Source organism: Mesocricetus auratus, unplaced genomic scaffold, assembly GCF_017639785.1.
Source record: "Mesocricetus auratus isolate SY011 unplaced genomic scaffold, BCM_Maur_2.0 Super-Scaffold_100006, whole genome shotgun sequence".
Classification (NCBI taxonomy): Eukaryota; Metazoa; Chordata; class Mammalia; order Rodentia; family Cricetidae; genus Mesocricetus; species Mesocricetus auratus.
The window spans coordinates 14,761,746-14,788,591 of NW_024429190.1; the positions used below are offsets into that span (position 1 = coordinate 14,761,746).

General features: G+C 45.9%; 2 protein-coding genes across 3 annotated transcripts; both read right to left on the reverse strand.

The window, feature by feature from the left end:
* Nucleotides 1-439: 439 nt before the first annotated feature.
* Nucleotides 440-4,106, reverse strand: Mfsd10 (major facilitator superfamily domain containing 10). 2 transcript variants are annotated; one of them, XM_013112430.3, is made up of 13 exons: nucleotides 3,948-4,106; nucleotides 3,407-3,596; nucleotides 3,225-3,321; nucleotides 2,851-2,954; nucleotides 2,444-2,602; nucleotides 2,202-2,363; nucleotides 1,847-1,955; nucleotides 1,650-1,761; nucleotides 1,408-1,516; nucleotides 1,230-1,320; nucleotides 1,099-1,146; nucleotides 935-1,024; nucleotides 440-785 (listed from the first exon to the last, which is right to left on the reverse strand). In XM_013112430.3, exons 2-13 carry the CDS (start codon nucleotides 3,578-3,580, stop codon nucleotides 670-672), a joined length of 1,371 nt encoding a protein of 456 aa, XP_012967884.1. In that variant the 5' UTR covers nucleotides 3,581-3,596; nucleotides 3,948-4,106; the 3' UTR covers nucleotides 440-669. The 2 variants fall into 2 exon arrangements, with proteins under 2 accessions (XP_012967884.1, XP_005068921.1); XM_005068864.4 differs by having other exon boundaries at nucleotides 3,931-4,090.
* Nucleotides 4,107-5,484: 1,378 nt separating this feature from the next.
* Nucleotides 5,485-26,783, reverse strand: Nop14 (NOP14 nucleolar protein). Its single transcript, XM_040746941.1, has 18 exons — nucleotides 26,342-26,783; nucleotides 24,499-24,633; nucleotides 23,551-23,692; nucleotides 20,841-20,971; nucleotides 20,270-20,404; nucleotides 18,293-18,415; nucleotides 17,703-17,834; nucleotides 16,140-16,428; nucleotides 15,121-15,251; nucleotides 14,166-14,251; nucleotides 12,936-13,071; nucleotides 10,991-11,092; nucleotides 10,199-10,352; nucleotides 8,348-8,507; nucleotides 7,904-8,051; nucleotides 6,088-6,206; nucleotides 5,815-5,970; nucleotides 5,485-5,601 (listed from the first exon to the last, which is right to left on the reverse strand). Exons 1-18 carry the CDS (start codon nucleotides 26,534-26,536, stop codon nucleotides 5,502-5,504), a joined length of 2,574 nt encoding a protein of 857 aa, XP_040602875.1. The 5' UTR covers nucleotides 26,537-26,783; the 3' UTR covers nucleotides 5,485-5,501.
* Nucleotides 26,784-26,846: the final 63 nt, after the last annotated feature.

Here is a 26,846-nt window from a genome sequence, read left to right on the forward strand (position 1 = left end):
AGTGCAGTGCTCTTAATCACTGAGCCATTTCTCCAGCCCAGGTCTTTATTTCTTAACCAGATGTCACCAATAACTATGAACTGTTGGAGTCTTTTTTACCTTGGACTTGTAACTGCCTTTTCTGATGCAGAAGGGCATATAATGAAATTTGAGCCTGGTGACATTCCATTTACTGATGGGGGAGGATCTTGGTAGGTCTCACCCTTCCCTAAGGATGAGCCATCAGAAGTTAAGGTTGCTGGAGGGGGGAAGTCATTTTCTCCTGTAATGTGGCCCATGTTCTAGTATATAACACCACAGCATATCTACACTAATTAAATTCCAGTGGGCCACCAAAGTTGTTGGAAAGAGCTTCATCAAGAGGGCAATGGGGTATATATAGTATCAGATAACATTTACTATGAAACTGTCAAATAATAGTAAGACAAAAAGAAAGGCACTTGGTACAAAATAGCTGCTTTATTGGTCATTCAGAAGGATGACAGATAAAAACAATCAGAAGCCTCAAAGGCTTTGGAGTAAGAAAAAAGCTGCCCAGGTTTCCTGCTGGGATGCCATATGGGGGCGGGGATGGGGGTGGCAAGCCTTCCTGGACCTGGAGGAAGGAGTGGGATAGGAGTGGAGAGTGATCCTGGCCCAGGTTCCTGAAGACAGGGTGTGGCAGCTCAGCTACTCCTCCTTGAAAGTCTGCTCTGGGTGCCTCAGCTTCCGCAGGAGAAAGAAGGGGAGTAAAAAGAGTCCGGCACACACAGTGAAGCAGACCTGGGCTCCAGCCAGCCAGTACACTGTGGAGAGATCGGTGCTCACACAGGCTTCTGTTAGCCCCGTTCCTGCCCGTGTGCCTCAGCTGCCAGGACTGAGCAGTGCAGGCAGCTAGAGTGGCTGCAGGAGGGACACAGCGAGCCTGGGGTGCCACCCTGCAGCACTTACTTACCTGAGGCAGCCACCATGGGTCCCAGTGCCCTACCAAGAGCGCCGAGGCTCCGCAGTATGCCCATGATTGTGCCTTTCTGCCCTGGAGAACCTGAGAGGAGTAGACTTGTCAGATGCCAACTGGCCCTCTCGTACCCTGAGTAGTCTTTGGGGGAGGACTCTCACCATAGCTGGAGACCACAGTGGACAGACCAGGTACCACAACAGCAGCGGCTGGTGGGAGAATATTGAGGGGCACATGTCAGCCCAGGAGAGGCATGGGGTTGCCCACACCAGCCCTGGCGGGTCCCACTCACCAAAAGAGTAGAGCAGCAGCCCCAAGCCCAACATGGGCAGTGAGTGTCCCCAACCAATGAAGAGAAAGGCTGGCACTAGGAGCAACATTGCCTGGGGAAAACAGAAACCTCAAGACCAGTTCCTGCCAGAGTCAAGAGCACCACCTGTCCTGAACTGTAGAGGAAGTAAGTCCCTTACCCGCTTCACAGCTGCAACTTCCTTGCCAGGGCTGATCCGTCGGGCGTAGGTGCCCTGTATGGTGGCCATGGTGAGGCCGATGAAGAAAAACATCTTGCCCTGCTGCAGGCTAGGAGGTGGAGGGTGAGCACCCAGCCCCCTAGGCCACCAACTGCCTGGGGGATGGGCAAGGCCAGGATGCTAGTGCATGTGGACCTGGGGTCTGAGCCTTAAAGCAGAGCCTAGCTAACATGGGCACCTACCTGCTGAAATGGAAGCGCTGGTGTGCAAGGAAGCTGAGCGTGTACTCCAGGCCTGAGAACAGGAAGAGGTAGAGGAAGTAGACCAGACCCAATCGACGTAGGCTTCTGAGTCCTGCAAGTCAACACAGACCACAGGTTGATCTTTGTTCATGCTGTGTAGTTGGAACACCAAGCTCAATGAGTGTGAGCTTCCTTACTGTCCTCAGCAGGCGGATCTTGACGGTGGGTGACAGCTGCAAAACGAAGCAGGGCCAGGGGGCTGAGCAAGTTGGCAGCAGCATGGAAGCCCAGGGTGACTGAGGGGGCCTGTGGAGGAAAGTGAAGGCTGGCCAAGAGTCTGGAAGCATGTGACCTGGCAGCCTATGGGCTAGGATGGTCACCTCACTCCCCGGGAAGGCAAACCTGAGACCTTAGGGGCAAAGATCCAGGGAACCTACAAGGTGCTGCAATGTTAGCAGCTTGAGGGCAAGCCAATCTCCTTGGCACTGGCACAAATAAAGGGAACCCCTTCATACCTACAGAAGGAGCCCTTACCCCTGGAACTGGACCTACCCGCTTCTCCTGGGGCAGTGTCTCTGGCAAGAAGCAGAAGATGAACAACACGTCGGAGACCGCAAAGAGTAAGCTGATCCAGGGCACCATTTCCACAGACAAAAATGCTCCGAGCATGGGGCCCACAGTAAAGGCCAGGGAGAAGGCTACCCCGATGACTGCCTAGGGAAAAGATGGCTTGATCTGGGCACAGAGACCCAAGCCCAGACATCAATCCTTGTTCCCTGGGTCTGTTCACTCACCATGCCTTGACTGCGGGTTGGAGGTGAGCCCAGGTCAGCAACGATGGCTGTGGAGAGGCTAACATTCCCCTTGCTGATGCCTCCTATCACCCGGGAGGCCAAGAAGGCTGTAAAGCTCCGAGAGGCAGCCCATACTGCATAGGAGATGGCCAAACCTGTCTGCCAATGGGTGGAGGCCAAGTGGCAGGAACGGTCACTTAAAGCCAGGAAAGGCCAACAGTAAAACAGGTAAACACATATAACACCCTCAGACCCGGGCCACTTGTGTCCCCATGCCTTCCTTAGGTGTATTTAGCTTGGTATAACACCAGATCAGAGGTCCCTCTAGAAGGGATGAGAGCCTATTGCTGGCAGGAACCCACAGCTGGTTCTCTTCTCTCTGTGGGCACCTGGATCCAGGGACTTACCAGGGACAGCAACATTACTGGGCGCCTCCCCAGGCAATCAGAGGCAGCTCCGGTGAGTGGTGCAGAGAAGAACTGAAGGAGGGAGAAGGCTGAGCCAATGAGACCTGAGAGACAGAGGTCAGCATCACTGGTGGCTTTAGCCATGTGGATCAATCCTAGAGTGTAGACCACATCGAGTCTTACACTCACAGGCCATCAACTCAAGCCCAGGTGGCCTCAGTGAAAAAAACCGACCTGCTAGTCGAAGGAGGCTCTGCAGGAAAGAACCAGCCTGGCAGGAACCCAGTGAAGGGGAGGATTGACTAAGAGCTCAGAAGGAACTAGCTCTCAGAGAAAAGGGTTTGTGGGCCCCAGCCTGGCACGCAGGGACATACCTCCAAACAGGACACTGTTGTACCTCTTCTCGGCTGGCATTCCGATGGCTGTGGCAAACCAGTCTACGCCGCGCTGCCAGGAGCCATAGAGGGGGTCCTAGATGATAAGGAAAGCAACTCCAGCTGCGTGAGTCTAGCAGGCTGGGCAGGGGGAGTGCTTCCGCCTTGGGGGAGGGGCTCACTTGTTCTCGGCCATGGCTCTCCAGGAGCCCTGGCAGCAGAGGTAGCAACAGCGTGAAGGCCAGGAGGTCGAGTAGCAGGCCGAGGAAGATCACAGTGACCACGCGGCGCTCGGACGCGGGCCGAGGCCGTATAGGCGGACGCGGTGTGCAGCTTGCATCCCCTGCCCATCCCATGGTGGAAGCTCCGACCCTGTTGGGGTAGAGGGTGTGGTGAAGATGCCGCTGGGGTGTAAGCCCCCGCTTAACTTCCATTTGAAAAACTCAAATTTCCAGGTTCTTGCCAGACATAATGGAAGTGCTTCCAAAGGGGTCTTGGCGCACCCAGCAAGGCTCAACTCCCTTACTGACCCAGGGTAGCAGTAAGCTCAGAGCGGTAGCTATCAGGATTCCCTGTTGCAAGCTGGGTAGCAGGGAGAAGATGGGGGAAACCCTGGTTGGAGGTTGTGGACGCCCGGAGCGCCTGTGCTGAACGCCACTTTGGTCTCTCCATGCAATACCCAAACCCTTGCTTCTTGCCCACCCACCTGGGATCCGTGCACACCTGCGGCAGCTCCTGACCAGGACCAAGTAGATGGACAGGAACGCACACTGGATAGCGGCCACGCCCCGGAGGCCTTGGAGCAGGCACCTCCTCTTCCGGGAGGCTAGGCGGCGGGAACCAGCTTGGATCCTCCCAGCAGACAAGTGTAGAGGCGGCTCCTCGGGCCTTCAGTGGTGTTAGAAAGCAAACAGCAAAGTTCTGGAGAGTTAATGTATCTAAGAGACGACTTGTCTGCCCGGTTCTGTTTCCGTGGCACTTCTGTAACTCTCTTTTGAGTCAGGGTCTCATGTGGCCACGGCTGACTGAATTCCTGTTCTTCCTGCCTCCACATAGTTTACTCTAAACTATGCTAGGGCTGGGCATGGTGGAGACAGACCAGGATTCAAAGTCATCCTCAACCAACTACGAAGTTTGAGAATGGCCAGAGCAGTGCATGTTGAGACCCTGTCTCCAAAATCCCAAACAAAACTAAACTTTCAGATAGAGAAAACATTAAAGTCATGCCCAACCAATGCTATTATCCTCTTGCAGTCCATGTTGGCAGAGGACACACTAGCATGCACTTTTGAGTGAGGGCCTCTTCTAACTGTATTATGTTCCCCTTCTGATGGCACAGGACAAAGGCTGAGCTTCTTGTTGGCATGTCCCACCATCATAAGTTGGATACCAAGTCCTCTGTTACTCGGTGCCAGATTTGGCCCCTCTTGACGCAGGTGGTTTGTAGTCGGCAGAACTCTGGCTAATTTAAAATGGAGGAACCCCTGAGCAAGGTGCCAGCCAGCCTGGCTGATGGCTATCAGGCCCCAGGCCATTCTAGATTCATAGCCACGCACCCTGTCTCTGAAAAATCCTTAGGGAAGTGATAAGGTGAGTACATTTGGTATGATGTAGCCTCTGCAAGCCAAGGTTGTTCTTGACCAGCTTATCTTAGCTCCAGGGCACCACAGCTGCCCATGCTGGGCTCTAATGGTGGATCCAAGTCAAAATTCCTAACCAGCAGCACCAACTGTTATACAAGATCTCACACATCAGAAGCCACATCAGGTGACAAGACCCATCTGGACATAATGATCCAGTCATGTACTGTCATGTGTGATGAGATGGTCTAAGAACTGTGCAGGTAGACTTGGTAAATAAACATTGTATGGTACACTTACCCAAACTATGATAGCTTGTCAGTTTTATGAGACTGCACACAATGTCATGGTGTGACTGTCATCTAACAGTGAAGACCTCTCAACAATACTTCTAATTCTGAGCTCACTTGTCACTGGAGGCCTTTTTTGTTTGTTTTTATTGGCACGGTTTCTCTTCATAACATCTCTGGCTGTCCTGGAACTCACTCTGTAGACCAGGTTGGCCTTGAACTCAAAGAGATCCACCTGCTTCTTTCCCCCTGAGTGCTGGGATTAGGCATGTGCCATCATCACTCTGACAATGGAGGCTAAAACAGCGCTGAGGCATGGCTAGGGAGATGGATCAGACACTCCACAGTTTCCCTGAGAGCCCATCATTACAACACACAATACACCCTAGCTACATTTACAAAACAATTTATTTTTTGAATTTTTTCTTCTTCAGAGCCTTCCATTCACCTTCTTGCGTGGCCAAGCTGTTAAAAAGTTGCTTTACTTTACGCTTTCTTTCCGCATCCCTAAAGAAAAAAAAAAGCAAATGTCATTTTTGCATCAGTTTTCAGGGTATCTTGGTTTTCTTCTGTTTGAACACTAACAGTTCAGAACCATAAACACTTGGCTAAACCCTCAGCCTTGCCAAGGCTGCCAGATACCAGTCACCATGCTTCCTAGTGCTGAGAGAGACCAGTTGCCTAAGTGTGGTGTCACCCATACACACAGTCCTTCCTCACCGTTCCATGATTTCTGAGAGCTGCATCCTGGCCAGGAACTGATTGTCCTTTCGAATCTCCCGGACGGCACCTTTAAATTCCCGCTTGTGTTTGTGGATTAGTCTTTTCCTTTCCTGCTCTTCCTTGGTGCTGCCTTGTTTCCGTCCAAACTCAAGCCTACGGTTAGAGTCAACAAGACTATGGAGCTGAGCCCAGTCGGCCCGAGGGAAGCAGATGCACTGCCCATCTCTAGCCCACCCACAGACCAGGCTCCTCAGGGTACCCCACACTCACACTTTGACTAGCCGGGGGGTGAACAGCTTTAGCGGCACTGGCTTGCTCTTCTCACATATCAGTGGACGACAGTGCTGTTTTTGGCTTTCCATTTCTGACAGTATGCTTCCAGACAGGTCCTGAGGAAATGGTAACAGCAGGTGCTGTGACAGCCATGAACAGCAGGCCTTCAGAGGTCCTAGAGGCCCCACTTGCCACTGCCTGGTGCAGCTTGGCTGGGTCGCCACCTTCTACACAGGGAACCATATTTGATGATTCCTTACAAATGCAGGTGGGTCAGGTGGTGGTGGCCCACGCCTTTAATCCCAGCACTTGGGAACAGAGGCTGGCGGATCTCTGAGTTCAAGGCAGGCCTGGTCTACAGAGTGAGTTCCAGGGCAGCTAGGGTTAGGGTTAGGGTTTACACAGAGAAACCCTGTCTTGACCACCTACCCCCCACCAAACAAAACAGAAATGAGGTGGGCTAGTGAGATATCTCAGCAGATATGGCCTCCTGCCACCAAGCTGGAGTTCAAGCCCTAGAAACTAAATTTTAAAGGCATCGCCCTCTGACCTCTATACATTTGCAAATGCAGGAACACCCCGTCCCCCCAGTGAGAAAGTTGTAAATGTGAGGGTTTGTATCCAGAGAGTAGCAGATGGCCTCTCTACCAGGAGACAGTGGCAAGACACCATCAGCCCAATTCTGATTAAAGTACACAAGACTACCTTCCCTGCCTAGGTGACCTGAAGTGTGTGGAGGCAGCTGCCAGATCAACATGGGTGTCAGTATAGTCAAGGGATGGCTTGCTCTAGACTCTGGGACTTTAGCAATTAGGAAAGCCAGGTCTTCAAGTGGCACATGTCAGTGGCAAGAGATGAGGGTATAATGTGCACAGGGCAAACAGCACACCAAAGTCTAGGCAGTGGCCACGGAAGGCCTGGCATGGAGTGGTGGACAGCACAGGGGAAAGCCACCCTGGTGTGTATTGTAGCCTGAGCTTCTGTCTTTTATTGTGAATAGAGATGCCACTAGGGGTTGGGTATGGAGGTGATACCAGGCCTTCTGCACTGAGGAACCCGGGCTGGCATGTGGATGACTGATGACTTGGAGGGGGAGGGCAGGAGACCAGTTAGGAACCAAGGGGCACAAAACAGTGTGGTAGGAGAGTGGGGGAGACACATAGGTGGGGGAGGGAGATGTGTATGGAATAGCCTGAACAGTGAATGGAAGATTTGCTAGACATGCTATGGCATCAAAAGCCTTGTTTAACCGGGCGGTGGTGGCGCACGCCTTTAATCCCAGCACTCGGGAGGCAGAGGCAGGCGGGTCTCTGTGAGTTCGAGGCCGGGAGTTTTAAGGGCCAAGTAAGGAAGTCTCTCGGAGCTTCTTGTCATGCCAAAGGATGAAGGAGCCACCTTCAGACACTGTGGGATAAGGTGCTTTGGATGGCCTGGAACCAGAGTGGTGCTAAGAAGCCTCTTTTTTTCTAAAGACAGGGTTTCCCTGTGTAACAGCTCTGACTGTTCTGGAACTCGCTCTGTAGACCAGGCTGGCCTCAAACTGAGAGATTTGCCTGCCTCTGCGTCCTAAGTGCTGGGATTATAGGTGTGTGCTACCACTGCCTGGCTTGCTTCCTTCCTTTACTAAAGCCTCTTAATGAAATTTTATTTTTCATTTGTGTTCATGATTTTGAAGATGGTTTTGGCAGAGACTTACTTCCCAGTGATGACTTTTAAGTCACAACTTCAATGACAAAAAAATACCACTAAGCTGGTGCCAGCTCCCAAACAGTCGAAGACCAGAGAAAGGTGCCTAGTTGCCTGTAAGACTCACCTGAAGGTCTTGGGGGAGGCTACAGTTCACAAGATGCTCTGTCAGAAGGGTTTGGTGGGGCTGGAAGATGGCATGGAAGGATGGTAATCCATTGTACATGAGCACACAGTGCTTCAGCAGGGTCAGACATGAGGCCAGGCAGGAGAGTCTGCAAGAGCAAAGGACAATGAAAGGGACCAAGCTCATCACTGATAGGCCAACAACGTGGGCAAAGTAAAACTTCTCATCTTCAGCTTAGGAAACCTAAGTGGAATCTCAACAGCAGTAATGGCTCATTATGGCAGTCAAGACAATACTGCTTGCTGGAGAGGAAGGAGGCACAGGAAATGCAAGGATATCTTTGAAAGGGGACTTGGTTTCAGTTTCCAATCAAGTTAGTATACTTTGGAAATAATGCTATATATGATAGGACATTTAAGATGTCCCTGGGATATCCACACATACCTGATATGATTGGCTTTAGTCGCTGTCACAGTGCTCAGTCTACTTGCCCAGTGCAAGGAGAGGCTTCCCTTCTGCCACGTGGTCACATCTGCTTTGTCAGAGACCACAAGCAATTCCGAATTCTTCCCAAGTGCTCTAAAAGGGTGCACCAGAGCGGAACCTGAATCCCAAGCATGACAGGTCAGAAAGGACCTGGATATTACTGGCTTAGAGGGTCTACTCTGTAGTAGCTCAGCCTTTAAAAGTTGTCTCACCAAGCTGCCAGATCATGCTAAATACCAGTGAAGTCATTTCAACTGGGCAAATAAGCCTAGAAAGGGTACCTCTCATGGAAGCTCCAGAGGGGATGGGTGAGGCAACACACTTAACTCAAACTGGAAGCCCGCTAGCAACAGACTTCCTATGGCCTTCTTCAGATTACACAGTTTAGGCATAAACAGCACCCTTACAGATAAATGAACTAGACAGGGAGAGAGCAAAAACAGATGTCAAAACCAAAACAGAATGAGAAGTAGCAGGAATGCTAGAGAGTGGTTAGGTTGGAGTTCACCAGAGGTCAGAGCAGGTTGAAAGGATGGAGAAGATGGACATTAGCAAAGGCCTGAAAACACAGCAGTTAATGATCGAGGCAGAGAAGCATGGTAGGAGACAGCTCAGGCATGGTTATACGGAGGTGACCGAGTACATGAGGGGCAACTGGATGGCCACCTTGTTCCAACCCCCTACCAGGCCAAGAGAGCACCTCCTAACTCCACTACAGTGCCTGCACTTTCTGCTGCAGCATTCTTTATAGGGAACTACAGCATCTATGACAGGTCACCCTGGATGGTTTGTTCTCAACCCAAGCTTGATACCCAGAAGCAGGCAGTCTTTGGAGAGCAGTTCCATAAGGGAGCTCTGTGCAGGAAATCCAAAGAATGGTGGTAACTGGAAGGCTGAATAACTCACTGGCCATGGCTTCAGAATAGGGCACCTGCCTGCTGGAACACTTAGTAACACTACAGCACCCTATCTCACTCAAGCTATGCCTTGTTTCAGTCTTAAAGATGGAAATGCTGCCCACAGAAACAGAGGCCCATGACCATGTCATGGGGATCTTGAGGAATGCACTCGGCATCATGGAAGTTCCATGAAGGGAGGGAGAACAGGAACCAGAGAAAAAAAATCAGTTAAGACCATCAGACTTGGAATTCCCCAGTACTCTGGCTCCCCCTAGCTCTCCTTCCTAGAGTCTCAGCTTACAGAGCAGTGCCGGCCATAAATATAGTAAAAAGGAGAGCTGGGTGTGGTAGTATGGTAATAAGCTGCCTGGGACACTGAGGCAGGAATCATTTGAGCCTAGGGATTTGAGACCAGTCTGGAAAACAGAGATTGTTCAAAAAAAATTTTTTTAATGGCAGGTTTCTTTGGGTAGCTCTGCCTGTCCTAGAATTCACTCTAGAACCGGTTGGCCTTAAACTCTGCCTGCCTCTACCTCCTGAGCGTGGGTCTGGTACTAAAGCTCCAAAACCTGGCTGAGACGAAATTTTAAAAATCAGAAAGGGAGGAGGGGGCTCAATCCATATTACTCCTCCTCCCTAAAAAAGTGAAAAACAGAAAGGTATCTAGTCACAAATATTTAAAGCTTCAACTCTTAAAATTTGCTGAAATACTTTACATGGCTTTAGCATCAGCCCTGGAGAGGTGAATACAAGTGTGAAGCTTGTATTCAATGTGTGGGCTGTGTACACCCTGACAGAAAAAGACAGTTGGTGCTTGGATCGAAAGGACTTCAGAGTGATTTTTCAATGTTCTCTCAACTTTCCAGAATGACTCTGATGCACATTTAAAAGTCTCCATAAATCAACTCACCTTGGCTCTTACTGTTTGGAGTTGCTATGTAAAGAATCCCAAGAAGAAAATTTAAAAGCTCAGGGATGAACCTCTGAGACAGGGACACATACTCCAGGAATAAACAGCACACAAACAGGCCTTTTATCACATCTTGTAGGGACAGGACTGGACACTAGGAAGGAACCCACATAGATAGTTACTACTCTGGACCATGTTTCAGAATAACATACTTAGCAGACAGTACCACCCCACTGAGTATCACAGGAAGCCCTGCATCCTGATAGAAGCTGATTATGAAGGCTCCCTGAACATGGGGCATGGTAAGCAATGCACCAATACAGTCTGAACACAAACCCAAATGGAGGATGGACTCAGCCCTATCAAACTGCCCTACGTTAGGAAGTCTGTTTTGGAGTCACACGGCCCAGATAAGCTTGTACTGCTGATTCAACCTTCCACCCCAACTCTCTCTATCCCGCCCCACCTGAAATAGTTCATGCAGGAAGCTCTGGGAGCCGGATTATGCTACTGTTTAACCTTGGAACTCCTAATCCCCTTGGGGTCTCACAGGCCCTTTAAGATGAGCAATTTTATGCCAAATCTTAATGGTCAATAGCTATGGTCTTATTTTTTGTTGTTATTTTGAGACAGTCTCTCTATATTGTTCAAGCCAGTCTTGAACTACTGGATTCCTGTCACTTGTAATTGGGACCACAGGCTGTATCACTGTGGATGTGGAAGAACACTCTTGTTTAATACAGTCCTGAGATGTGGGGCTGACCCCACCAACCTTTGGAAGATGGGACCCACCTTAGTAAGCATCTGGCTCATGCACATCAGGGCAGGGGTCACAACTGGATGCCAGAAATCAGAGGTTGGAAATAACAGCCCGGTGATTTTCAAATAAATGAGCTGGAAAGGAAGTGTTTCAGTACAGATTAAAATTAAGTGACATTAAAAAAGGACCCATAGCAAAACTTATCCTAAAAGTTCTAGTGAGACACAACAAGCATTGACAGCCACACCTCAGTCTAGGGCAGGGCCTCCCTCACTACCTCCAGGACACACTAGCATTCCCGTGCTTTCCGACATATAGCTGGGTTCATCTGGAGTGTGCAGAAGGATGGGTTGGTCTGTGAGCTCGACAGGGTTTTCAACCCTCACCTCTAGCTTGCAGAACTGGGGCTTCAGACTACCAAAGCTGGGGACAGTGCTTGCCTGCTGGATACCAAATGATGTCCTGCATCTGCTTGGGAGGAGACAGCCACGTCTCAGTATCCAATACCTGATCTGTAGTTCTACTCCAAGCACATGTGAAAGCAGAAGAGCAAAAGGCACCAAGAAACCCTCCAGTGCACAGAGATTTGTCAACTGATCCAAGCAAACTTAGAAATCAGCAGGCACACACTAGTACAACTCACTTCCTTCTGGTCAGGCAGGGACTCTCATTACTGAAGAATGACTAGAATCCACCCCAGTTTGGGAGTTGGGTTAGGAAAGCCTCACTGGCTCCATGGCCTGGCAAGTTTCCTTAATGTAGCAGTCAGAGAACCACAGCATGAGCTAGATACAGCTACTACTATAGTGGCAGTTGTGTCCTGGCACCAACAGGGTCATGTGAAGTTTAGTGTATCACAAATGTTCATATTAGCCTATCTGAGCAGGTATAATTAATAGCCCTCCCAAACAAAAAAGTTTCTGAGAAAGGAAGAAGAATCCACACATGACCATGGGCTTAAAAGGACTTGGGACTTAATCCCAAGCACCACTCTGATGTCCCAAACTGCAGGACTTCCCACTGGCACTCACCAGCAAGAAATGAGCTCACCAGGAGGCAGAGACTGGGTCTTCTGGCCATGGCTCTAATCTTAGTGTCTACAACAGAACTTAACAGTCTTGATTTCAACAGAGTGTGTAAGAAGTGTGCTGGGGAGGGTCAAGAAGACACACCTAAGTAGTCAGCTGACTCAGACCAGGTATCCTTCGGCGTATAAAAACCATTAGCAAAAACTTAAAAGTCTGTAATTGCTGCTAACCCATTTCAATACAAACATAAGAAAATGAAGTAGCTAGCACTTCTGAGTATTTCTCTTTTTTTTTTGGTTTTTCGAAACAGGGTTTCTCTGTATTGTTTTGGAGGCTATCGGTCCAGCCCAGCCTCGAACTCACAGAGATCCGCCTGCCTCTGCCTCCCGAGTGCTGGGATTAAAGGCGTGAGCCACCACCGCCTGACCTGAGTATTTCTTCATAGGCACTAATTCAGTTAAAAATGAAGCACAAGACTATGACAAAACTGTTAAAACCTCAGAGACTTAAGTATTTCTCAACAATAAGAACAGAATGCAGGTAGGGGTCACTCTGTAAAAAGTGGTTTTGTTTGCCTTAAACTCTATTTTTGCCATTATGATTCAACATAGCCCCAGTCAAGACTCAAGTCAGAATTCTCTTGTATATTAGTCTTTAAGAATGAACCTTCGTCTCATGTCTTGTTCTCTCAGATCATTCTGGAAGACCCAGCAGGGGTGTCTGAATTTTCACATTCTAACGTGACACTGTGATGTACAAATGTGTTGAGTCCCACTCATAGGTAATCTGGGTTGCATAGGCCCACAGGCTAGACACCTGACTAAGGGACAGTCAGTCTCTCAAAGCCGTAAACATGGTATCCAATACCAGCCATTCTGTGTGATGATAAAATAAACTTGATTTCCAGTGGCTGAGAAGAAATCATCTGATGCACCTTGTCCCTGCTTACCACATCCAACCCTGGAAACAATGCCCGGCCTTTGGTCTCAATCATTTCTTCCATCTCGTGCATGGCATCTCGGAGAACAAATATGATGGATTCACTTGCAGATTCAGGAAACATCTGGCAAAGATTATATAACTGCCTGTTAAATGAAAACATAAGAGAGATGACTTTAGAGAACAAAAGCAAAAAAAAAAAAAAAAAAAAACCCAAACAATAACTTTCCCTCTACAGTTGCTTGCTAACTCAGCAAGGAAGAATGAGAAGCCAGCAGATGAATACACAATTCTGTTTTGTGGTTGTTGGGTACTGAACCCTATTTCATGCATGGCAGGCAGTACTCTACTGCTGAACTATAAACCCAGACTGATGAATCCACTTTTCTAACTACCGATGGCCAACCTTTCTTGTGGTCTAGTTAATATTTCAAGTAGTATTTTATGACAAAATATACTGATTTTGCCATTTCCTAAAAGCCTGGTCACAGTCTTTAAGTGGTAGTGGTAGGAGTATGTGAGGTGCCATGGCTGTTTATACTATCACTACTGTTAGAAGCATATTCTAAGTGTCGGTCATAGCACTTCATGTATGAACTTATCTTCTCCTCACAAACACTGTGCAAGAACATCTTTCTGGACATGCAGCTGACACACAGGCTCATTATGCAGGTGCAGATTTTCACTGAGTCCCATATCCGGTCCACAGCTCCTGACAGAAATCTGTTCCTTCTGTTCTTCCAGTCATTGCATAGGGAACAGGAAGCCACCACATGTGTGTGGTAAAGCCCAGAACCTTTTATAGCTACTCCTGTGCAGGACAAGTGGACATGCTTTCCCAGCAGGCACCCTCAGACGCAAGCAAAGCATCTTCTGTGTGATTCCAGTGAGGTAAGGACTGGTGGGGTGACAAAGGGTCCCTCTAGCATGTTCCCAAATACCTCTGAATCTACCCAGAGCTTGAGGTCCAGCAGCTAATGAAACAAACACACAGATGACTACCAATGCTCTAAGCTGAAGGGCTCACTAATTTAAGATTATCTCATCCCTGTAGTGTTGTATGTGTCAAAGGGAAGCTGTGGGCAAGTCATGGCCGTGTGTATGTGCTGTGGGGCCTATGAATAGCTCTGGGGACAGTCACCTGCCTGCTAAGGTCACACTAACACTTGACTGCCACAATGATGCAATGAAAAACTGTTCAATTAAGCTACATTTTCCTAATATAAACATTTTTACTTACACAGTCAACTTATCGATGGTCTTGAAGTCTGGTGTACTGTCTGTAGCCAAATCTCCTATGTATTGCAAAAGGAAGCCAAACAGTTTCTGCAAGGACATGGATTGGGAGATCACTCAGCACTAAATACCAAATGCTAAACCATAGCCTACAACTCCCAGAACACCTGTATGCTGGTTGGAGCCCACTGGGACAAAGGACTTCTTCAGGAGAATAAACAAAATGCAAGCAAAAACAGAAATTGCTGGACACAGATGAGGAAAGAAAAGTAAGGATCAGGCCCATTTTTTTAAGAATGGCAGACAGTGCATATTTTATTAAAACCAAACAAGGAGCTAGGCATGGTATCATATGCCTATTTATTATCTCAGCACTCACAAGCTAAGGCAGAAAGTTCAAAGCCATCCTGGTTCACAAAGTACCAGACTCTTTCTCAAAAAACAAAACAAAGCCAGGTGTGGTGGCAAGTGCTTAGAATCCCAGCACTTTGGAGGCAGGGGCAGGCAGGTCTCAGAGTTCGAGGCCATCCAGAGATACACAGTGAGACCCTTTTCTCACAAACAAGATGGAAGAAGTGGCAACGACAAATGGATGAGAAAAGCTGCAACCCTGCACTGTCCAGATTAAGGACGAATAATCAGCCTGAGGACCAGAACCAGTAACAGCAACTCATTTTTTCAGTCTCTGCCACTTGGTGGTTGTGAGTCTAAGTTTCCTGACATGTGAAATGAGGGTAATAGGGCTGCTGTGAGGCAGAGAGGAGCTTGATGCCATGAGTGGCTTTCTCCTGCTCATTAAATGCTTCCCAGTGTCACCACAGCATTATCAAATGGGAGGCAGGCCCTGAGCAGACACCAAGACACTCTGTACTATGTTCCTCCTCCACCAAGTAAGTTTAATAGCCACAGAAACAGGATCATGCTAATACTCCAATGCCCACAAATTTATCCCAGCGTACTTCTAATTTTGCTTTGTTTCCTACTGCAAGACTTGGATGGTTGCATTTCTGAATTCTCTCCACCACCAAAAGCTGTTCTTCCGTTGATCTTCCTGATAGTAAAGACCTCAACTCCTCATAGGATTCAGGAGCTATCAAACAAAACAAAACAAAAATTTCATAGCCTTCAACAGAACTACCCAAATATTTACTCACACAGTGCAGACATGACTACTTACACTTTACAGAAACATTATTTAACCTAAATTTTCTATAAGGCATTTGTTTAACCTCATACATATTTACTCTTCTCCAAGGAGCCTGACATTACTTAAATGGTCTATATTTGACTATCATGTACCCAAGGACAGCCCCCAAAGAGAAGACGACCCTGGCTTTCATCAAGCAGGAATCTGAAGACCTACAAACCACAAGGCATCTGTGGCAGTGCTGGTTTCAGGATAAATATGTTAGACAGGCTTGGAACATAGTAGTGAAGCAAATTGATTTCCCCAGACTCACACATAAAGTCTGGTCCATGGAAGTCAGTTTTACTCATCAGTTATCTCTTCTGGAAATAACCTTCAGCCACAGAACAAGTCAGGGTTGCTTGCTACAACTGGAGAGTTTTTCTCTATGAACCAGATGAAACACCCTATATTTGATAGAAGATATCTGTTGTGGCCAAACAGAGCATGCAAGTGTGACACCTTTATACAAAAGTTTCAGGAATCACACCTTGCTGCAGAAAGGTGCCCTTCATCTGTGCACAATCATAGAACTCTCCATGGCCATAGAACCAATGTGAAATTGATGCTATTATGGGGACTCACAGATAGATACCAAGAAGAATGACAACTTGCGTACCCAGCAAAGATTTTACAAATGGGAATGTGACCATGCACTCACAATTTCATCCCCAGGAGAGAGACTATTAAGTATATACTGTGACCAATTATTTGGAAAACAAGGAAACCCAACCAGGCTGGGGATTGAATGACGCCCTGAAAACAGACGAGAGAAAACGACTGTGTGTCTACCTGCAAAGACATAGGGCAGTTCGGCTCCAGCAGCCTTTGGAGCTTTCTGACCATTACTTGGCAACTGTCCTCCAGGAGTCTGATGTTGCTCTTTCTTTGGCTTCTCGTTTTCCTCCTCACTCTCTGTATTAGACTCGAGGTCTGAGTGGCTGTCTGAGCCATCACTTTCTTCTGTGTCCTCCCTGCTCTCGTCTTCACCCTCTTCTTCATCCTCTTTCTGGTCACTCTCTTGGCCACCTGCTTCCTTGCTCTGCTGCTCTTGGACATTTTCAATGTTCATCTTCCCATCCTAGGAAAAGATCAGGGTGACTACAATCAGAACATTCTGCAGCCACACGAAAATACTACGCCTACATGGACTATACTTTCTTATCTTCTCAGGCTCCCTTGCCCCCTTCTCTGAGGTATCTTAATCCACAGAAACTGAAGCTCTTCCATAGTGCCTCAGTGTGGTTGCTGGGAGGGGACCACTGAGAGATGAGGCCAGGAGGGAGGTCTTTAAATCAGCAAGTGCTGCTCTCAGGAGGAATTAGCATAGTTTTTATTCCCAGTTCCTGGGAGTTGTTGAGGAGGATGCCTGGGCTTCTCTCTCTCCTGGACTGCCTGCATGGTCACATGGTCACTTTCTCTTGCAGGTATTCCCACCATTAAGCCCTTTGCTTTGCCAGGGCTGGGCAAAAGGTGCCATCAAACCCTTAAACTTCTATTAGACAGTATTTTAGCTTCCCAGAGAACCCTGCAGCTGGGACACTGGGAAAAGTTTAGGTATCCAGTTGTTGTGAGGTTTTACAGTGTCCTACCAGGGGCTTGGGGGCTGGAGAATAGAGAAGACAGGGGCAGGAACTGCTCTGTAAGTGGGCTTTTTTGGGTGTGCTTTTTGATACATTCAGTTTTACATATTAGGCCCTTCTCAAAACAGTAGTTCTACCTATTTTCCTGTTCTAACCTTTAGCTAATATACACTAAAAACACTTGTACTTTATAAATGTTGTGAATTAAAAACTATACCAATACCAAGGATACTGGTATATGCCTAACATATACAAGGCCCTGATTCAGCCTCCAGCAACACACAAATAAATGGTACCTAGAAGCTAGTTATTAACTCAAAAATATTCATGGTGGCACATCCCTCTAGTCCCAGCAGTTGGAAGGCAGAATTGTGAGTTCCAGCCTAGCTTGTGCTATACACCAATAGCCTATCTCAAAAACAAATAAACAAATCAAATTAAAACTCAGTAACAATAATTATTCTTATGCAGAACTCTAACCATGGGTTAGCTCTGTCAGTGGTATACTGAATTTAAAAAGATCATCAATTTAAATACATTAAAAATTCTAGATGTCAACAACTGAGAAACAGCAAAAGCCTTCTCTGGACATAAGGACAACACCATTGTTACTTTCTCTACAAAGTCTGATACCTGCCATAGCATAAATATACTGTGAAAACGTGTCAGAAATTGTTTAAAAAGATTTCAGTTTTCCAACTATAATAAATCCCTGAATAGACAATGTGGTTTTTAAATTAAAGGGGTGTGTATATGTTGGGTGACAACTTACTTTGTAAGAAAGCAAACGCCTATCATCTTTATCTAGTATAAAGCCATCATTTAAATCATCTGCTGATATATGTTTTGGTTTCTTTTTATTTTCATCTTCATCTTTTCCAAGCATTCTTCGAAGTCTTTCAGCCTGAGAGGGTAAGAAAAGAGAAGGTACACTTTGTTCATCAAATCTAACTAGAAACACTCAGGGTACAGAAGAGGTCTGTGACACAGCATGTTAAAATAGGCAGCTGTAGAGTATTTTTCTATTTCATTTGTTTAAATACAATAAAACTAAAGCCTGAATGCACAGGTAACAGTTTAGAAGGAAATGTATTCACTCTAGTGCCAGCAGTTGTTTGTGGGAGAGGTGTTACCAAGAAAGACCCTGTATGCTGTTTATCTTCTATTTCATAGTGTCACTTTTACAAATGAAAAAGACATTTATATCTGTACCAATGTAAAGTTAAATACAGCACACTTCAGCCCATTTGCAAGATAAGCAGACAAACTTATAAAGGAGAGTCAGCACTTAGGCACCACACGAGGGAGCTGCGCCCCTTGGGTGTCCTGCTGGGCTGTCCACTCAGTTACGAGTCACCGTACCTCCAATTTCTTGAGCCGCTCTTGCTCCTCCTTTGCCAGTTCCTCCTCCGTTTTCATCCTGCTAGAGGGCTGAGCCTTCATTTCAAAGCCAAGCTCACGAACCATCATGTCATATGCATCTGGCTAAGGTAACAATGTTTTTCAGGATTTTGTTTTACAAAGAGTAAAGAATAATTTCATTAATGACTAGATACCATTATATAAGAAAGGGGACAAACCATGCCCAAGTCTTTTTTTCTACACAGAAAACTGTTCTGGGGGCTGGATAGATAGATGGCTCAGTAACTAAAAACACTTTCTGCAAGCTGGGCATGGTGGTGCATGCCATTAATCCCAGCACTTGGGAGTCTGAGGCAGGTGAGTTCCAACACTTTTTGCTCTTCCAGATGACCAGAGTTAGTTTTTTGGCACCCATGTGCCATAGCTCCAGCTCCAGAAGATGCCACCCACTGCTGACCTCCACAAGCATTTGCACACTACCCCACTCCAATAAACGAACACAAGCAAACTGTTCCAATTGGCCCTTAAAACTGACCTCCACAAGCATTTGCACACTACCCCACTCCAATAAACGAACACAAGCAAACTGTTCCAATTGGCCCTTAAAACTGACCTCCACAAGCATTTGCACACTACCCCACTCCAATAAACGAACACAAGCAAACTGTTCCAATTGGCCCTTAAAACTGACAAACACGTAGACACATGGGCTACATGGACATTTTTGTTCATAAAAATGTTTTTTTTTTTTTTTTTTGAGACAGGGTTTCTATGCGTAGCCCTGGCTATTCTGGAACTCACCCTATAGACCAGCCTGGCCTCAAAGAGTGGTGGCACACACCTTTAATCCTAACACTCAGGAGAAAAAAGTTATTCTTAAAACATATTAGCTGCTGAGCATAATTGCGCACTTGGGAGGTAGTGGCAGATGAATCAGGCGGTCAAAGTCACTCTTGGTTTGTCTTACATGAAAACCTATCTCAAAAAAACAAAGTCAGGTTTGTGCTACATGGAAACCTATCGCAAACCAACCAACCAACCAACCAACCAACCAACCAACCAACCAACCAACCAACCAACCAACCAAAAGTCAGGTCTGTCCTACATAAAAACCTATCTCAAACAGCAACAACAACAAAAAACATACCAAAAAAACAAAACAACCCCCTCCAAAAAATCCAACCCCCCCACCAAAAACAAACCAAAAAAAATCAAACCAAACCAAAACAGAAAAAACAAACAAACAAAAAACCAAAGCCCAAACAAACCCACTCTACCAAAACCAGCAATATGTGCTTTAACAAAATATAAACACTCAACTGAATTATTAAGCCCCCCCCAAAATATGGGAAATTATGTCAGTAACGGCAATTATATGGCTGACTCAGAAAGATACATACATGCTATGCTGCAATATAATCTGGTGAAATTCTGTTTCTTTGGTAGAATCTCACTCCTAAACAACTGTACCATTTTTCAAAAGTTTAGGGGAACTGTGAAAAGCAACACTGTCAAGAGGAAAAGAAATTCAGCAAATGCGCATTGAACATATCACACATGCACACAAGGGCAGGACAACTGCCACCACTGGGCAGAGAAAGAGACTTGGGTCACTTGCACCCCATTGAACAAATGTGACAAACTAAGTGAAAGCTGGGCACGGCGGAACATGCCTTTATTCCACCCAGGAGGAGGCAGAGGCAGGCAGACCTCTGGGAAACTGAGGCAAGCTTGTCTATACAGAGACTTCTAGGCCATCCATGGCTACATGGACAGACTCTGTCTCAGAAACACAGAACAAAACAAAACAAAAAAAAAAAAGAACTTTTTACTAAAATAAGGCCAGCAAAATTGTTCAGTGGACCGAGTTTGCACACATACTAAAACCTGCCCTAACAGGAAAGAGCCAGCAATGCTGAAATGTCAAGTCAACAGACATTAAGTTCAGTGTTGCTTCTTGTGAAGGGTGCTGCCCACCTGGGGTTTTTCCTTTTTTTCTTTGTTTTCTGATTTCTGAGATTTACGTGACAGGAGAGTCTGGATTTCTTTCCAGTCTTGGTCTAGTTTCTCTGTGAGCTCAAGGGCATCTTCTCGTTGAGCTTGTCTCTCCCTCTGGGGAAAAAAGACCAGTAAATACATACCACACACTGTAGGGGTGAGCCCACAATATTGTCCACGCCCCCTTTACACCATTATTAGACTTCCATGAGTCCCAGTGTCCAGGCTATGAACACACAATGACCCGCTTAATACCAAACATGAAGTAAGGGACCAGAAGCAAGTGTCTTAAATGTAAAGGTCTAAGATGAAACAGATGCTCTGAGCAGTTCACTGCAAGTTTAATAATCAGTACTGTTTTGCAAATACTAAAGCCAACAAAACCCATCAGAAGTATATCCTCAATGAGATCTAGAATATTCCTTTTCAAAATGAGTGGTCCTATATTAAATTCAGATAAAAATTAAACAAAGCTGATAAATAAATATTCATGGGAAGAAATTCTGACACACTTTGGTGTTGTCTACATTAAGAACATTAACCAGCCCACCTTCTCTTGCTTTGACTTTGCAATGAGTTCTTCAATCAGTTCTTTCCGTGACTTTGGTTTATCCCCGTCCTCACCTTCCTTCTGAGAAGTATTGTGAATCCCACCACCAAAGTGGGAAGCAGTCAGCTCAGCTGGAAACAAATAGCAGAACACATTATGTAGCCCAGGTTGTAACTCTGTAACTGTTTTTGGGTAGAATGTCAACATTTCTCAAAGGGCACTTTAAAAATGTTTATTTTATATGTGATGTGTGGGCATTGTGTGCAATGGCAAACACGTAGATTTCAGAAGACGACTTTGCAGTGTCAGTTCTCCATTCTACCTTTGTGTGGGTTTGGGGACCAAGCTCAGGTTCTCCAGCTTGTACTGTTGGGATAAAAGTGCCTTTATCCAATGAGCCATCCTGCTGGCCTTCTCTAAGAATACACTGGAGAATCCCACTTTCAAGAAAAAAATTCTCACAACTAGCATGTGGCCACAGGCACAATGATACTCAAGGAAATGCAAGGTTAGCTGCTTCAAGGACACTCAGACTCATCATATCAGCAACTAGCCATAATCCAAGGAAAAAATGTGCAACTTTTATTTTCTCTGTTCTCACATAACACCATCATATCCAGGTAAACAGACTGGAACCAGAGTCCTGGAGGGAGAGGAATCCAGGAACAACACATAGAAGGCATCCCTGCCTCCTCCTACACAGACAAAAGCCCTGAGCCAATGGTGAGAGCAAGAATCGTAAGAGCCCCTTGTCTCTAGCTTATCCTATCTGCTACAACAGAAGATAAACACTGCAGGAACCATCAAACATGGACTAGAAAGAATCTGAAAAAACAAAACAACAAAACAAAACTAGTTTCACAGATCAGAAACCAGGACTCAGATGTAAACCGATTTACTTAGAACAGAAAACAAGAATGTTTAGAGTATTTTTCCAGCTCAGGTCTTATCCAACAGCCCCTAGAAAGCCTAGCCCTTACCCACACCTGCAGGCTTTTGGCCCATATCCCCCTCGTACTCTTGGCCCTCTGAGCCAATCACACTTCTCTGTGTGAGCTGCCATTTGGCTAAACTAATTTCTACATTTGCTTCCTGCTGACATGGTTACAGATGATAGTGCAGTGGTGAAAAAAAAACCACATTATTTCAAAAACAAGTTCTCAAACCACGGTCAAGCATCTCTGGGTACTGAGAAGGAATGTTCCCTACTTACTCAGAACTGTTCAGGACCAACCCCCATCCCCTCCCTTGATCACTCCATCCTATCTTCTCTTAGCTACTCAATTGATGTCATAAGTCAGTCTACCCACGTCCTCACTTCCCCATCAATTTTTCTTACTTTATTAGATCACCCCTTTATTGCTTCCACACTAAAAAACTCAACATTTCACCCTTTCTGCTTTTGGGCCTTACAGTAAAGCCTCTAGAGTTGTCTGTTTCATCTTCAGTCTCCTTATCTTCGGGCACTGCCCTGGCTCGCCTGTGGCACTGCTCTGGCTCTCCTGTGGCACTGCCCTGGCTCTCCTATGGAGTCTTACTGACTTACAGATTAGCTCTTAGTATTCCTCGTATCAGCAATGCTTGATACACCACCACTCTCTCCAGAAAGTACTCTACTTGGCTTCCAGCCAACATGCCCAGGGCATTCTAACTTTACCCCTTCAGGCTCTCTCACTGAACTAAAGTCAAGCCAACTTCCTACCAGCCCCAGGGGTCCTCCTTTCTTTGTATCCACAGTGCTATGCTCAGATTTTTTTTTTAAGTTTAAAAAATTTTTTATTATTGAGCCATGTGGTGGTGGCACACACCTTTAATCCCAGCATTTGAGAGGCAGAGACAGGTGAATCAATTGAGTTTGAGGCCAGCCTGGTCTACTGAGTGAGTTCCAGGAGAGCCAAGGATACACAGAGAAACCTTGTCTCAAAATAATTATTATTAATATTGTGTGTGTTTAAATGTGTATGACTGGAGGGGAAACGGACCGCTTTAAGTCATAGCACACAAGTGGTGGTCAGGAGTTAGTTCTTTCTTTTCACCTTTTACTTGGGTCTTAAACTCAGATTACCAGGCTTGAGGAGCAAGCACATTTTACTCACTAAGCCATCCTGCTGGTTCTACACCTAGCCTTTCTTTATATGGGTGCTAGGGATCCTTGTGTTTGCACTGTTACCCATGAGCCATCTCCCCAATCCATAACATCCCTTTTCTGTGTTCTTGCTTCTTTGGTGACCTTGTTCAGTCTCCATGTTGGCCTCTGGTTCCTATCTCTCTCCCTGCTAATGGATGTTTCACTGTAAAGTTCTCCAAATCTATCTCAGCCCTCCCCATTTCAGTGAATGGCAATCCAGTCTTCTCAGTGGATTAGGCCAAGACCTTTACAGTTATCCCCGACTTGCCTTTCTCCCTCATTCATTTCCAAATTACTAGTAAATTCTGTCAGGATGTCCTATCCTATTGGACAATGGAATGCTGTGACATAAATGTCTCAGTGGTTACCCTTGTCAAAACCAAACCCGTTCCTAGAGTCCATAAAGGCATCAATCACACACCATCAGAAAGTTCTGAAACAAACAAACAAAACAAAGAACAAAAGCAAAAGCCTGTGGGGTTATCAAGAGGATAAAATATCCTTTTCTGGAGAAAGTTCAATATGAACACACTGTCCCTTGCTCCAAGCTACCAGGTTTCTGTGGTGGCATTACCCACTTACCAGACAATGTTCCTCGTTCTTCAGTATCACTGTCACTATCCACAATATCATTATGCTTTTCGATGTCAGCCAAAGACTGGCCATAATGAGTCAATTCTTCGTCTTCATTTAGGTTGTAGATATTTTTTTTCTCATGATGCCGCTTGACAAAAAGGGGTTAAAATCAGTTACCTAAAATTATTAATTTCTTTCCTAGAAAATTAGTTATTTTCCCCTATATGTGAAGTATGACAGCACAAATCAGTCTGAAGATAATTCTGGATATCTGAAAGATGACTGAAATATACACAGAATTCGTAGAGAAAATTCTTAAATAAGTAAATGGACTAGGCTAAGCTACTGCTAAATCATTTCCATCCACAATGGTCTATCAAAAAGCTGAAGGCAGGACGACCTTAGTGACCAACTGTCCAGTAACTGTCACTACTCACTGTTTGCTCTGGTTAATGTATTTATCTACTCATTAACTAGCATCTCTTCAAAGTGCCTTCCTCTATGTCTATCCAAATAGGATGCACCACTTGAGACATCCATCCCCTATACATGGCTGGAAAACAACTCAGAGGTGTAGATGAACAGGGAGAAATGTAGGATATTTGTACACTGTGAGAAGATGTATTATAGTGGTTGGTTTAATAAAGAGCTGAACAGCCAACAGCTAGGCAGAAGGTACAAGTGGGACTTCTAAGCAGAGAAAAAGGAAGTAGGAGATGAATGTAGGTGTGCACCAGACATCAATGCAACATGGAGTTGGACATACAGAATGAAAGAAAGGCAAAAAAGCACAAGACAGATTGTAGATTAATATAAATTATAAGAGCTTGTGGGACAAGCCTAAACTAAGGTCAAACTTTCATAACTAATAAGAAATCTCCGTGAGTTGGGTGACAATAAAGCTTGAATTGCCTTGTGTAAAATTTATAGCAAAGCCCCCATTTTCCCCCATACCTGTTGCTCCAGAGCAAACCTCTTCATCATCTTTTCCTCTGGACTTATGTTGCTATTGTACTCCCCAATGCGTTTATCCATGAATACATTGGACTTGTTCCTTTCTTTGTACTCCTTTAGTAAAGTTTGTGTTCGCTGAAAAATAGGTCACACACAGACAATTATCACACAAAGCTGCGATAATATTAAGAGTCCACCAGAAGGGGCTATAAAGTTGAGAGCTGTACAGTATTATATTGAAGTTCATAACATGTTTTCATCAATGACAGGCTTTCCCTAGTGGTGATAGAATTTTAAGAGAAAAATCAACTGACATGCAAATCAATCTCCTTTTTGCAATCTACTTGTCCATATTCAAAGTTGTAGATGCTGTGTTACAATTTGGAAATGTTTACTGTAGGCACAATTTATTTGGAAACATGTTCAGATCTCTTCCACAAGGAGAAGGAAGTTTACTTTTCATTGAACATATCCCATATAGTTGTGCTCTAATGTATGAAACTGTATCACAAGTGAATTTATCAAGTTGGAGCACAGTCCACTCTTTACACCTTAAAATACCACTTTCTTGATATTCTACGCACAGAACATAGCAAGTGCCTGTAAATTGGGTATTCTTTTGTGTGTGTGTGTGTGTGGGGAAGATCCTTCTAACAGCAGTAATAAACACATTCAGCATTATTTGACCCTAAGGTTGAATATCCTAAGGCAAGGCTGGGGGAGCAAGGACTGACATGGCAGGCTGCTATAAAATCAACGTTAATTCTTTGCAGAGATGTCTTTAAAAAACAAAACAAAACAACAACAACAAAAAAACAGACAAACAAAAAAACCCAGCCTCATAGCCTTCACTGGCCTGAGATTTTTCTCTGTGGCCAAGGATGTCCTCAAACTTCTGATTCTCCTGTTCCTTCTCTAGAGTGCTGGGATTTCAGGCATGTGCCACCATACCAAGTTATTTTGCAGAAAAATTACATTTTCCAATAGATTGTCATTTGAGAGCATTTATATATCAACTAATGACAAAAGTAATATTAGTGTAGAATCATCAAATAACAAAAGGTCATTGTAATGACACAATTCAGTGGCTTCATACATCCACAACTATTGAGATATCTTGTAGTCATCTGAAACTTGTAATCTGACTCTAGATTTGAGTGTGTCTGCACTGTTTTCGGGTTATCTAGGTATACTGGCCATGCCACACCAAGATCAGAACGACATGGAGAAATTAGCAAGCATGGGGGAGTAGTGTCTCATCCAGACACTAACTTTAAGTGCTGAGTTTCAATAGGTAAGAGATCCTGCACCTCTGTCTTCTCCTCACAAAGGCCGGGTAGGTTCAAAGTGTGATCACAAAATGCCACCAACTTTGCTACTTCCTAGCCAGGACTTGGCAAAATTCTTAATCTCTCTATCCCCTGTGGCTGCATTAGTAAGAGTAGGAAGTCACTTTCCTCAAGCAATCTCTAAAAGCGCTTTTAGCCGGGCGGTGGTGGCACACGCCTTTAATCCCAGCACTTGGGAGGCAGAGGCAGGAGGATCTCTGAGTTCGAGACCAGCCTGGTCTACAAGAGCGAGTTCCAGGACAGCCTCCAAAGCCACAGAGAAACTCTGCCTCGAAAAACCCAAAAAGTAAATAAACACGTAAATAAAAGCGCTTTAAAGTAGCACTTCACTGTAGTACAACAAGGAGAGTCCCAACACCATCACTTTCTAGTTGTGCCTCAGTTTCCAAACATAACTAGAAAGTTAAAGCTATTAAGTGTTTCATCACACTAAGACAGTCTCTAAGAAATACGCAACTAGCCATTGGGGAAGCCAGATCCTGGCTTACCCTTACCTTTCGGATGGCTCGGGCGCGGGACACCCCGGGCAGCCCCACATCGTGGCGAGTCTTCCTGCCGAGGATCTGGAACTTCTGCCTGTTCACTTTCACCTCAAACGGGTTTGGGTTAGCCTTCGCCGGGCCTCCGAACGCCCCTGCGGGCGCTTTGTGAACCTGCCTCCGCGCCCCAGACCGCTTCGCCTTCCCCATGACATTCACTCTGCCACACTAGGTAAATCCCTGCCTCCAGATGGCCCAAAGCAGGAGCCTCAAGAAACGTGCGCTTAAACTGCAGAACCACGCCCAGCCTCGTCTCACGATAACTACGTCATTCCCCCTACCTCGCGAGAAGTACTCAAATCCTGGTAGACGCGGAACCCGCTTTTGTTGGGATAAAGACTACAACTCCCAGGAGGCAACACTTCTAGACTTCCTGTCGCTGGGCTTTATGGGATCTGTAGTGCCTCGTGAGCTGCCGCAGTCTCCTCAGGCGCCGCCCCGAGGGGAGCTCTCGGGCTCC

Excerpts from the sequence above, each read along its gene's own strand:
- Mfsd10 (XM_013112430.3), bottom strand. The coding sequence starts at position 3,580 with ATGGGATGGGCAGGGGATGCAAGCTGCACACCGCGTCCGCCTATACGG. Across the intron at positions 2,364-2,443 it reads CAACCCGCAGTCAAGGCATG|GCAGTCATCGGGGTAGCCTT; the intron begins GTGAGTGAACAG and ends TCTTTTCCCTAG. Across the intron at positions 786-934 it reads ACCCATGGTGGCTGCCTCAG|TGTACTGGCTGGCTGGAGCC; the intron begins GTAAGTAAGTGC and ends ATCTCTCCACAG.
- Nop14 (XM_040746941.1), bottom strand. The coding sequence starts at position 26,536 with ATGGGGAAGGCGAAGCGGTCTGGGGCGCGGAGGCAGGTTCACAAAGCG. Across the intron at positions 13,072-14,165 it reads ACCATCGATAAGTTGACTGT|GCAGTTATATAATCTTTGCC; the intron begins GTAAGTAAAAAT and ends TTCATTTAACAG. Across the intron at positions 8,508-10,198 it reads TCCAAACAGTAAGAGCCAAG|GTTCCGCTCTGGTGCACCCT; the intron begins GTGAGTTGATTT and ends CTTGGGATTCAG.